Source organism: Nuphar pumila, chromosome 2 (genome assembly GCF_984573655.1).
Source record: "Nuphar pumila chromosome 2, dmNupPumi1.hap1.1, whole genome shotgun sequence".
Classification (NCBI taxonomy): Eukaryota; Viridiplantae; Streptophyta; class Magnoliopsida; order Nymphaeales; family Nymphaeaceae; genus Nuphar; species Nuphar pumila.
Window position 1 is genome coordinate 106280048 of NC_143250.1, and position 12232 is coordinate 106292279.

At 36.9% G+C, this 12232-nt stretch overlaps 1 protein-coding gene across 2 annotated transcripts; it reads right to left on the reverse strand.

Annotated features, from left to right (window-relative positions):
• Nucleotides 1-388: 388 nt before the first annotated feature.
• LOC149846580 (UDP-glucose 4-epimerase GEPI48-like) lies at nucleotides 389-11325 on the reverse strand. 2 transcript variants are annotated; one of them, XM_089998084.1, is made up of 9 exons: nucleotides 10872-11325; nucleotides 9715-9764; nucleotides 9423-9558; nucleotides 5312-5413; nucleotides 4996-5223; nucleotides 4250-4331; nucleotides 2305-2387; nucleotides 1877-1968; nucleotides 389-697 (listed from the first exon to the last, which is right to left on the reverse strand). In XM_089998084.1, exons 1-9 carry the CDS (start codon nucleotides 11280-11282, stop codon nucleotides 604-606), a joined length of 1278 nt encoding a protein of 425 aa, XP_089854210.1. In that variant the 5' UTR covers nucleotides 11283-11325; the 3' UTR covers nucleotides 389-603. The 2 variants fall into 2 exon arrangements, with proteins under 2 accessions (XP_089854210.1, XP_089854209.1); XM_089998083.1 differs by lacking the exon at nucleotides 389-697 and adding an exon at nucleotides 1583-1797 and having other exon boundaries at nucleotides 1852-1968.
• Between the last annotated feature and the right edge of the window lie 907 nt (nucleotides 11326-12232).

The window sequence follows — 12232 nt, forward strand, 5'->3', positions numbered from 1 at the left end:
CGTTCTGAATCGGCCAAAAAATAATTAAAAAATATTACATCAATCAGAACGTGATCCGTGTTAAAGCCATTAAAATAATATTAAAAAATAAAGTTAAGCTATTTTTTTACATTTATTAACAAATAACTGGTTCAAATTAGTATCGTATCGATTTTCTGGGGATACCGCCGATACACACCGATACTGACAACACTGCATCGATCGCCATTGATTTCTAGATGGACGACCGAACCCAACAAACATAATTATGGTAAAATTAGCAAACGTGAGATTCTTTGAAGTCGGCACTTTTCAAAAAGAGCCCTTATTTTTTACTTCCACACAACTCTAACGCTGTCGTTCTCTCTCAGGTAAAGGGAACACATAAAGTAAAGTGGAGACCTTCGACTTCGAGATTTGAAATTAGCAGCAATTACTGATATTAACCACAACAAGAGTCAAATTAGAGGGAAGGGGGCCCATTATCACAACAAAGCATCCCTCCAAGGAATGGGTGATTGATGATAACACTTGGATGGCAAACAGGAGCAGATAACAGCCCTTGTAGAACGTTCAAATATACATGGAGTCAGAGAGTTTGAGAGGCAACGGGTGCTCTGATTTTCAGTTAGATGTGTCAGGAGATCCGTAACCCCAAGGATTCTGACTTGCCCATTTCCACTGATCCTGACACATCTCCTCAATGCCAAATTTTGCCCTGCAAAAATCCACCGAAATAGAGGAGATCAAATGGTGGTTGATCAAATCTGGTTTTGCTACACGTGAACCTCGTAGTGCCAAGTCGTATTGATCAAATCTGAGGCATAGACCATTTAGTAAGGATCAACACTTTTTTTTTTGGATTTATAACCCGCAGAAACCGCACCCAGCATGAAGACCTGGTTGTGCTGGCTCAGCCTGCCATACTTTCAGTTGCCGTGCCGGCAGGGTAAAACTCCAAGGCTAGGATACCTGCCCCGAGGTCTATGTTACGCATTGGCTTGTGCAGAGGGGCGACGCCCATGGGAATCAAACCTTGATTGCCCGCCTAGCAGCCAAGGCCCCACCCCACTACACCAACCCCACTTGGGGCTAAGGATCAACACTTGGATCATGTTTCTTAAAAACTATATTTTTTTTCAAATGAAAATCTGGTAAATTGAACACCATTGATTTTTCAACCCCAGGAAGTCTTCCATACACATGATCCAAGAACCAGTTCCTACTAAACCAACATCGCAAATCAGATCTAGGGGGTCCAATGTAAAGAAATTAAAAATAAAAAAAAGTATGGTTTTCCAACTCGTGTTTGGAACCCACAACTAGCAAAACCAGGACCCATATACATATGACCCATTTTCCGTAAGATCCTCATTAGGACACTGCAAAAGACAATAGTTATGGGTGTTTTTTGCTTGATCTGAATCTCTAGATGTGTTTATCATTGCCAGGTTAGTAAAAAACCAGTGCTTGGATGGAATTCATGTAACAAAAGGCATGAATCTTTTATCATCACATTTTAGTGCAATCTGAGACATTGATTTTTTCTCTAAAAACATCTCATATCGGAGCATGAAAAATACCTAATCTAATGCATGTTTTCTACTGAATAAATTGTGATTAATACATCTATATGTTCAGATTAAGAGAAAAAATGAACTATGTTTTTTTGCAATCCTAATGAAGGTCCCAATGAAAATGGATCATAATCAAAGAGCCAGTATTTTTATAAATACACAAGCCTCAATAGATCATGTTTACCATTGAAAACCCACTATCCAACAGTCTATCCCTAGCAAATGGACAATGTTGAACACCAGAGAGAGAGAGAGAGAGAGAGAGAGAGAGAGAGAGAGAGAGAGAGAGAGAGAGAGAGAGAGAGAGAGAGAGAGAGTACTTCCAATTCAGCTCACGTTCTGCTTTCTCTGTTGATGCATATACTATTTCAGCATCGCCAGGTCGCCTTCCAGCCATAACCAAAGGTATTTTCTATGTGCCAAAAAAAACATCAAAACCATTTAACAAGATCAGAAATCCAAGATATTGATGGTTATCAACATCAAGATCTTTAAAAAGGAGAATTTCAGTTAAAACGAGAGGAGCTTAAATTTTGCCTAACAATCAGATTTAGTAAGATTATTAAGCTCAGCTACTCATTTCAGACATCCTTCAGTCTTTAGATCATCAGACCTGCTTTAATAACCATTTAATCTTTGAAACGGAAGGCTAACAGGCCCCAAATTAAAATATGTTGCACAGATATTAAATGAAATTCATGAGATCTAATCAAATTTCTGATGACTATCGAAACTGAAGATAGACTACCTTTCCAGAGGCTTTCTCAAAAGCAGTCACCATTTCCAGAACTGACGTTCCTTTTCCAGTTCCTAAGTTATACACTTCACAACCTGCATGAGGCCAAACAGAATTTTAAACTATCTGTAGGTTATAGCATGAAAAGACGGGGATCATCAAGATCAGCCCTGTATTATACCCTATGCAAAAATTAAGTACAAAAAGAATAACTTCGATATTACAACCAAGAGAAAGTTATCAACAACAACACAGTTTATTGAGAAACTTGACGAAAACCCTCTCCAACTCAGAAGAACTACAAAAGAAAAACTTAGTAGCAAAAGTTAAAAGTTCAACGATATGAATTTGATTTATGGCAAAGCACCGCAAAACACAATTGCACAAAAATGTTATATATATATATGATGGCAACTGGAGTGTTGTGCGATCGTAGAATGCCATTGCGATTGAAGGGAAAGTTTTATAGGACGACTATTAGGCCCGCTTTACTATATGGTACGGAATGTTGGGCTGCCAAGAGACATCATATTCAAAAAATGAGTGTAGCTGAGATGCGTATGCTTAGATGGATGTGTGAAAATACAATAAAAGATAAGATTCGGAACGAGGAGATACATAAGAAGGTAGGCGTTGCACCCATTGAAAATAAGATGAGAGAGAATCGTTTACGGTGGTTTGGACATATTCGGCGAAAGCCTAATGATGCTCCAGTTAGAAGGATGGAGAAATGGGAGAATATATTAGTTAAAAGAGGTCAGGGTAGGCCTAGGAAGACTTGGATGGAGATGATAGGAAAGGATATGAATGCTTTGAACCTCACCGAGGACATGGCATTAGATAGAAATGATTGGAGGAGAAGGATTCATGTGGAAGACCCAGAATGATTTTCTTTTTTGGTTCATATCGCCGACCCGAATTATTTTGGGATGAAGGCGTAGTTGTTGTTGTATATATCAATGATGGCACCAGGATTTTTAGTAAAAAGTCAAGTTGCAGGTGTATCTACTTAATCAAACACTATAGATGTGTTCATCGAGGAGTTTTTACTCTAAGGAGCATGCATTCAATTCAGAACCTGACCCTTTGTCTTGTAAAATTTTGGTGCATTGTGGGGCCATTGATTTTTAATTGTTACAACAGCCTGTCTAGATATCAAAATACCATAGTTAAAAAATGTGTTTATAAAATAAACTATAAAAATCACATCTGTAGGATCCAATCCATGAAGCAATCAACAGATTGTTAGAAAATCAGCACACTTACTAGATAGCACAGTACTAACCCCAGTACTAGAGATAAACCCTATATGTGTGTATGTGCATGTGTGTTGTGCGTGTGCTATTTTCAAAATATTTTGCACTGTATCAGCTGTGTGCATTTCTGGAAGATCCACTCCAGTATCCTATGAAGTTGTTCCCTCACTTAGAGAAATAATCCTATAAAAAAAAAGTGAAGTGGGATCCATACCAATCCATAGACACAGCAAGTACATAGACTACTAATATAGAACACCAGTCACTGTCCATTATATACGCACACCAGATATCAATGAGAAACGGTGTTCATGAAATTATATTCTGTTTCATGGTAGGACTATGCTTTTGTAGAACGCCTATTAAAACAGGAGAAAAGAATACAAAAAAGTTTAGGCTTTACAGACAAAGAAAGACAAAAAGCTATTTTCAGGGTCCTTACTCTAGAAAGATGCCCAGATGCCCATGTGTTCCAATACTTAACCGGAAAAGGAAAACAAATAAGCTGGCAATGTCTTTAGGTTGACATTGCATGCAAACTCTAAGAAACAATCTACTATCATCCACTATTCATAATGACTAATTCATCCCGATTTATTGATTGTGCATTTGTTATGCAGCCATATAGTCATCTGAAGTCTCATCATCTAAATCTAACAGCAAGCTGTCAGGAAGCAAGAATCACTTTGTTGAGGACTTACCAATGTCAGAGCCATCAAAAAGCTTCCGGAGTGCAGAGATGTGCCCATCTGCTAAGTCAATGACATGAATATAATCTCTGATCTGAAAGAAAATAATAGAAGCATTAATACATATAGATGAAATAGGGCAGCTGTGCAATGAACTGTTAAACCATTTCAAAAACACTTCCTTTTCATTTCTTTGCATCAAAAGGGAAAAGCTCATTTCATATTAAAGAAACTAACAAGAGATAAGACAGCGCTCACAATGGACATACAAAGAGAAAAATAGCACAAAATGCTACAGAAGATTAGGCTATGCAGGCAATGATGATAAAAACAAAGTTGTCCATAAGAGGTGCAGAAGGGTTTTTTTTTCAAATGAAGAAGTGAAGAAGGTTTTAGTTGATGAACATATCTTTCATCATATATGATGGACTTAAAAGGCCATTTATGCTTTTGTCACCTGTGACTTCATAGGAAACATGAAGCCCAATTGCAAATGTTACTGCAACTATTTAGCATGCTGAATTATGCCAAAAAATGAGTACTAAACCACAATTCAGTACAGAAGAAATCAGTGAACATGTAAATGGCACTTCAGTGCCTGAAAATGTAAAACCATATCTGTTTACAATTAACATGGCATGTGGAATAATACCTTAGCACCAGAAAGTGAGAGTTGAGGGAAAACTTGTTTTGAAGTTAATACAAAACAAAAGTCAATCAGTTACTGACTTTCTAGAAGTTTATGGTTGAAAGCATACCCCAGTTCCATCTTTTGTCGAATAGTCATTTCCAAAGACAGTTAATGCCCGTCTCCTACCAACAGCAACTTGTTGCACAAAAGGCATCAGATTGTTAGGGATACCACGAGGATCTTCACCAATATAGCCAGCAGAATGAGCACCCACTGGATTAAAATATCGGAGCAACATAATCTTCCACTCAGGATCTGCTCGGTGGATATCACGACACATTTCTTCAATAAAAAGCTTCAAAGACAAAAACCAGAAAACACCAGTTAGCTTCAGACCTGATATTTAAGGTCCAAGAATAGAGATTATCAGAGAGAGAGAGAACCTTGGTTCGACCATACGGGTTTGTTGCACATAATGGGGATTCTTCAGTACAAGGGACTTCCTTTGGCCATCCATAAACAGTAGCTGATGATGAAAATACAAGCTGCAATATATTGGATCATAAAATATTAAACATAAAATATTAAATAAGTTTCATGAGAAAATAACAATAAAATGCACTCCGGATCAAGTAGTCAAACCATCAATTCCGAAGATGAAACTAGAAATATCACAACTCAAAATCTAATTGTTTACAAGATCAAAAACGGTTTCTAAAGGCATCACAACCATAAAATTTTCAAGGGAAAAACTTGGGTAACCAAATCACATTCAGAAGTTCCAGTCACATGTTCATGCTAGCCATAGAATCTCTGGTCCCAAAAGATGACCTCAAGCTTCTGAAATTGTCATACAGTGTAATCAAGTACCACTGCAGTCTCAGATTTCAGGCAATTAGTCAACTCTTCTTTGTATACTCAACAATCCAGGCTTTCCTATCACAAATCTAGAGCTTCTAAGATCTAAGAACGGATGAAAAGCACTGCTGTCAGCAATTCACTAACAAGAACTACTTCCCCCTTCTTCTGCCATTGCATGTCTTTAAGAAAAGCTGTTCTGTGCTCTTACTTCTCTGCCAAGGACGGACAAGCAAACTACCTTGCCTCAGTGAGTAAGAGCGGGAAGACTGTGGACCAGCCACAACAGGTGTGTGTTCCAAGAAGAGTGTTACCCGTTGAAGTGAGTGTTTAAGGTGTACAAAACGATCTTTATGTGGATTTTCTAATTACTGGGAGATTTTAGTATGATCAGTATTATTTGCTAACAACTTAATAGGTTTCTTGATGGCCAGAATCCAACAGTTTACAAGAGTTCATTAAATCAGTGAGCTCTTTCTGGCACTAAACTTGAATAGTCAATTAGGCTGTCCTCAAAGCAGATAATTACTCAAAGGATGACACAAGTGTGAAACTTCACTCAGCCCAACAATGGTATAGAATAAAATGTATCCAGATTGACTTGTATTGAAGATATGTTGAAATCTCCCTTTCCAGCTTATTCTCACATACTTCAGCATGAAGAAGCCTGGACTTAATGTTATGGTCACTGTTAATTTCTCCTCTAGTAGCTTGCAATGCAACCCAACTATAGTGAAAGTTCATCCAAATCACAGGTTACAAACTCCACAGGGACAAATCAGATAAATGAAACCTCCTCTATTCTTTCTATTTTTATACCTCAACAACAACCAAAACAATAAAAATCCATTATCCATGGAATGGATATTCCATTCATTTTTGTATAGCCAACATGATTTCTACTTTTTTATTGCTTTTTCATATTCCCAAGTTCAGGGTACATTCTTTTACTTAGCCAAGCTACAGATTCCAAGCTTGAGGTAAGACATTATGGGAAAGTCCTGTTACAACTTTAGACTTGACAGCACAGGCATGAATGACCTAGATATGAAAATAAAGCAGACTTTGAAACATGTTGCCACTTCAGGAAAATGAAGACAACTCCCGATATTGGTTTAAGCAATAACGATTATCCAGATAAATTACTGGTTTATGTCCTATGTTTCATGTATATGCTAGCCAAAAATGTTAAACAAAGAAAACATATAATGAAGATTTATGAAGATTATTAAGTGTTTTTTTTCACGCTATATCGGTCATGGTAACTTCAAGAACTTTGAATCAGTGTTGTCAGTATCATATGATATGATACGATATATTGTAGTATCGGAAGGGAAGGGGAACCAATACGATTTGAGGCATATATTGTATTTGATACAATTATCGTACCGATATGATATATATCGTATGATACACCTTGTACTTACGAGTCAAGCACCTTTTTTTAACTTTTCAGGCATTGAAAAATTGGCAACCGGCTAATTATGGGGGCCATTTTTTAACCCTCAAGGGTCATTTTGACCCCCATTTTTGCATGTTCTCCCCTCACCAAATCCATTTTATAAGACCTTCCCACCTTATTTTGATATTAAATCCACCCTAAAAATTGAAACTTATTGCTAAATTAGAGCCCTAGAAGTATGGTTTGCTTCAAATCTCACTCATTTTCATCCTACCCAACCATTTTTTGTCTTCTAACCCTCAAAACCGAACTCCAAAGCCCCTCATCTCCATCCTACAAAGTCGCTTTTGGGCTTCTAACCATTAAAACCAAGTCATAGTGGTGTGATTTACCCTAAATCCACCCATTTTCATCTTACGAACGTTTTTTTTAACTTTTAGCCCTCAAAATTGAGCCCTAGGGGTTTGATTTGTGTGACATTGAAGTTGGAATAGGGTTTCAAGCATCAAAACCAAGGGTAAGCTCATTTCTTTTGATGCTTACATTTTTTTTCACATTGAACCCTTTTTTTAGTTATAAATGTGTTGATGATCTTAGTTTTTTCCTTTTTTCATCTTAAATAACCTATTTTTGTATTCTTAAATGTCAAAATTGTGCCCTAAAGGTCGATGAACGGTGGAGGTTGTAGCTCAAATGATCCAATATGAAAATATTACAAATGGGTGGATTTATGGGTACCTTTAAAAGGGATAGTAAAGTATAACTTTTGTGGTTTTGTAATGCATGGTGGATTACATAGATTTAAATATCACATCGTAGGGAATCACAACCTCATTGTTGAGCTTCTTATGAGTCTTATAGAAAATGATAAACAAAAGGCACAAGTACATGCAATATTCATTGGAGAAAATTTGTCAAAAGTTGTAAACCTTTTTACTATGGTACGCAATGATATTTATTTTAAATTTTAATTATTTGCATTTGTGATAATTAGATTTAACAATAATTGAACGTGATGACCTGGTGTAGTGGTTTTGTGAGATTGCCAATGATTTTTGGCGGCATAATGTATTGATATGCATATTCTATTTTGCATTGATTAATAGAGGTGCACATCACATGAAACAACACATTGTTCAAGAACCTGGTGTTTCAGTGTGACTATGTCTACGAACTCCAGATGATGCACATGCTATAATATTTACCAATCTTTGTGAGATATATAAAAGGCAAGAAGAAAGATTACAAGAATTAACACATGCACTAGCACAACGCAATGTAGAATCTAATTCAAATGAAGAGCAACAAGAAGCACAAGCCCCACAAGCACTAGCTGCACAGATATCATTTCTGATTATGAATGAGAAATGTTTGACAATGAAGATGATTTATGAGTCTTGTTCTAGTGCATTATGCAATTATGGTAAACTTTTGAGTCTTTCCACTTTTTTAGTTATGTAGTCAACTATGTAGTTGTAGTGAACTTCTATTTTATTGACTTTATGAGTTTATGTAGTGAACTTTTGTAGTCATGTAGCAAACTATGCTCTTGTGTTCTATCAAGTATCAAGCATCATTATCATCAGTGTGAATGACATGCCAATAGTCTATTATGTTTAGTTTTATATAATTACTTGTTTTTTAATTTTTTACCCATTCTTGTTTATTTATTTTTTCTTGTGTTCTACGTTTAAAATTTTGTTTTTTAGATTTTTTCTATTTTTTGTGTTTTAAAAAATGCATAATTTAAATGTTTTTTTTCTTGTATCTTACTATATGATACAATACAGTATGATACACCCATATCTCAGGCTCATGCGATACAAATTCCAATAGGCTAATTGCAACATTGCTTTCAATTGCTCAAGCCCTTGGCATATTGAGCTGAGACACTGGACTAGCTAGATGATACAAACCTAGTTGCCGAAGTCCTGAATTGACACCAAGAGAGTTAGATACCCAAATCTAAAACCATTTTAATCTTTTGCAAAGCAGGGTCAAGTGACTTCACATCTGCATTGAGCTCACAAAAAGTACAGAGCTACAAGACTACATAAGTTACATAATTTGGATACAAATATCCCCATCACTGATAAATAAAGAAGCAGGCGAACACAGTATCAATAGTCAATGACCTTAAGGGTCCCTTTAGTTAAGCAGTAAAGTAAAGTTCTCATTAAACAACACAGACTTGTGGTAAGTTTTGATAGGAAAATCTGTATATCAAAATCAGTTGCACAAATCCTAGTGAATTACTTCTATTTCCCAGGATAGAATTTGACATGCTGAATTACCTTTTTGCAGCCATGTTCTCCCATGACTTCCAAAAGGGTTATTGTGCCGATTAAGTTGTTATTATAGTAAAGCAGAGGTTTCTGCACACTTTCACCCACAGCTTTCAATCCAGCAAAGTGAATGACAGCATCAAAACTGCAGAGAACGCAGGATAGGGATAACACCAATAAAAACCATGTTAGACCACAAAGGTTGTCAAGTTATCAATCTAGATCACGCCAATTCTATATTCCCAACAGTTTCAAATGCACAAGCCAACAAAAGAGGTTGTCATAATCAACACAATCATACCTCGAAGAAGAAAACAGATTATCTAATGCTGCTTTGTCCCGGAGGTCAATCTGCAAAAGAAAGATAAAGAATTTGATCAACCTTAAACCTTGCGATAAGACTGAGGCAGGGAATCAGAGGGAGGGGGGTGGACGAGGAAACTATTGCTAAAATTCTGGATACGCATGACAATCTCATAAATTCAAAATTTACGTGGAGGACATATTAGAGGCCTCAGGAATGTAAAACTCATCTACTAGCTGCCAAAGACCACTGGTAAAGACAATAATCTCGACTCTGAAAATGTATAAACAGTTAAACTACGACAGGCTACTTCCGAGACAAAGTAGATCGCCGACATAAGCAAGCTAGAGAAACAAACAAAACCTTCTTCCGACAATCCCAAACAAAGCAGAACTTACAAAGATATCGATCCGCAACATAATGAACCGAATTTTCAAGAATGTCAGCAACAACAATTTGCAATTAAAGAGGAGTTCACACTAATGGTGATCAGTGATGAACCAGAATGTTCAAGATGTTAGAGAAATAGAGAAGATAAAGAAACGCTCTTCTGCAATCCCAACAAAGAAGAATTTACGCAGAACATCAACGCGTATGTCAAACAAAATCAATGGAGGAATGAAAAGAAGAAAAACAAGGGACAATCTTCTGCTATTTCCAATGAAAGAACTTCATGCGGCGATACTGATACACGGCATGATAAACTTAATTTCAAGTAATTTAGCTCCTTCACTATGACGAAACCCTAAAATTAAAAGCAAAAACAACAGACTCCATGAAAGTTTCCAACTAAACCAAAGAATTCAAAAAGATAACGGCATTTTTCTTTAGGAATAGAGAAAGAAATTCATTATCCGGTAGAATAATTAAGCACACGAAACTTATAATGGTTCGAAATTCAGAATCATGTACAGCAGGCAAAGTGACAACCACGAAAACTGCTCTACAAACATCAAGTGAAAAAACACTAAGTACACAATCCCTTTCCGAACTATCCAACTTCCGACACACAAAACTTATATGTACTCATCCAATGAACCCGATCAAAGAGTACACTTTTAAAAAAACTAGCCGCACGAGATCGAATTTCACCAAATCGTTCCGAAATTGCGCAGGAAGTCACCCGAGAACGGTCTCGGATAGGGAAAACTCACCTTGTGAAACGAGAGATTCGTGCTGAATTTCCCGGCGAGCTCGGTGACTCTGGCGATGGCAGTTTGCGAAGAATTGTCGAGATTGTCGGCGACGACGACCTTGAAGCCTACAAGAAGAAGCTGAAGAGCAGTGTGGCTGCCTATGTAGCCCGCTCCGCCGGTGACGAGGATGCTCCTGGCCATCTCTTCGAGATGGGGAGCACGGATCGTGTTAGTAGAACCAAGTTTCAGAGAAAACAAAGAAGAAGAAGAATAGGGAGAGAGGGAATGCGGAGATGTGAATCTAAGGAGAGAGGAGGACACGGAAGGTGAGAGAGAAACGCGGTTAGCGGCACACAAGTGGCGGGGACGAGCGGCGAATCTGCTATGTATAAGAGGAAGGGCACGCTGGAGAGAGAGAGCATGAGTCATGACACGCAGTCACGCTCAACTCTCTCTCTCTCTCCCACCCTCCATTTTCAAGGTACGGGGTCAACTGTCCTTTTTTAAACAAAATTTCTAGTGACCCCCTCCGTGAAACATTAAATATCCCCCTCACCCCCTCCCCCCCTCACTTAATGGAAAATCGCACCCGCTGTATGATTTGAGTTTTCAAAATTAGGTATCACGTTTTTTACTGACGCGTTTCTGTAAAACAAGGCAAAATCACGCAATTGAATTAGGCGTTACATTGAGAAGCTCTCTTCGGAAAAAGAGGAGAAGCTTTGAAAATACTCAATTTTCTTTAATGGAAAGCTTGTTTTCACGCCGTTTTTGAAATTGATTTTTTTTTGTTTTGCTTATAGTTTCTCACTTGATGCAATAACAATTTTGGGTCATTGCCATTCTTAATTCAATAATATAATTAATTTAAAAACAATACCAAAAATCTTTTTTAATGTATTTTTAAAATTTATCGTTTCATGAGCAACACGTGCTCCTGACCTCAAAAGACTCATTTTACACCTAACTATTGTACAACCTAATAACAATTTAAATGACATTGCAAATTTCAGTGAATATACATTACACTAAGATATTCAAATTGGCTCTCGTAAATACCTTTGATAATATTCGATAAATATAATTACAAACGTATCCACATCGAAATGCACTTTTCATGAAGGTTGTTGGTGCATTATTAAATTCGAAAGTCATAATCATAATGCCCGTACCTTGTTACTTCTTTCACTTCTTAAACTTTTTAAGTTTTTTATATTAAAAAATAATAAATCTTTTTATAACAAGCTTATGTGTTAGTAAGTTCATATCATTTTTTATTTGCTTTTGACTATGCTTTATATTTCTTTTTGCTTTTGTTTTTCATTGTCTATGTGTTTCCATATTCACTTTACAACCGAATCCTGATTCCCGCTTCTAAC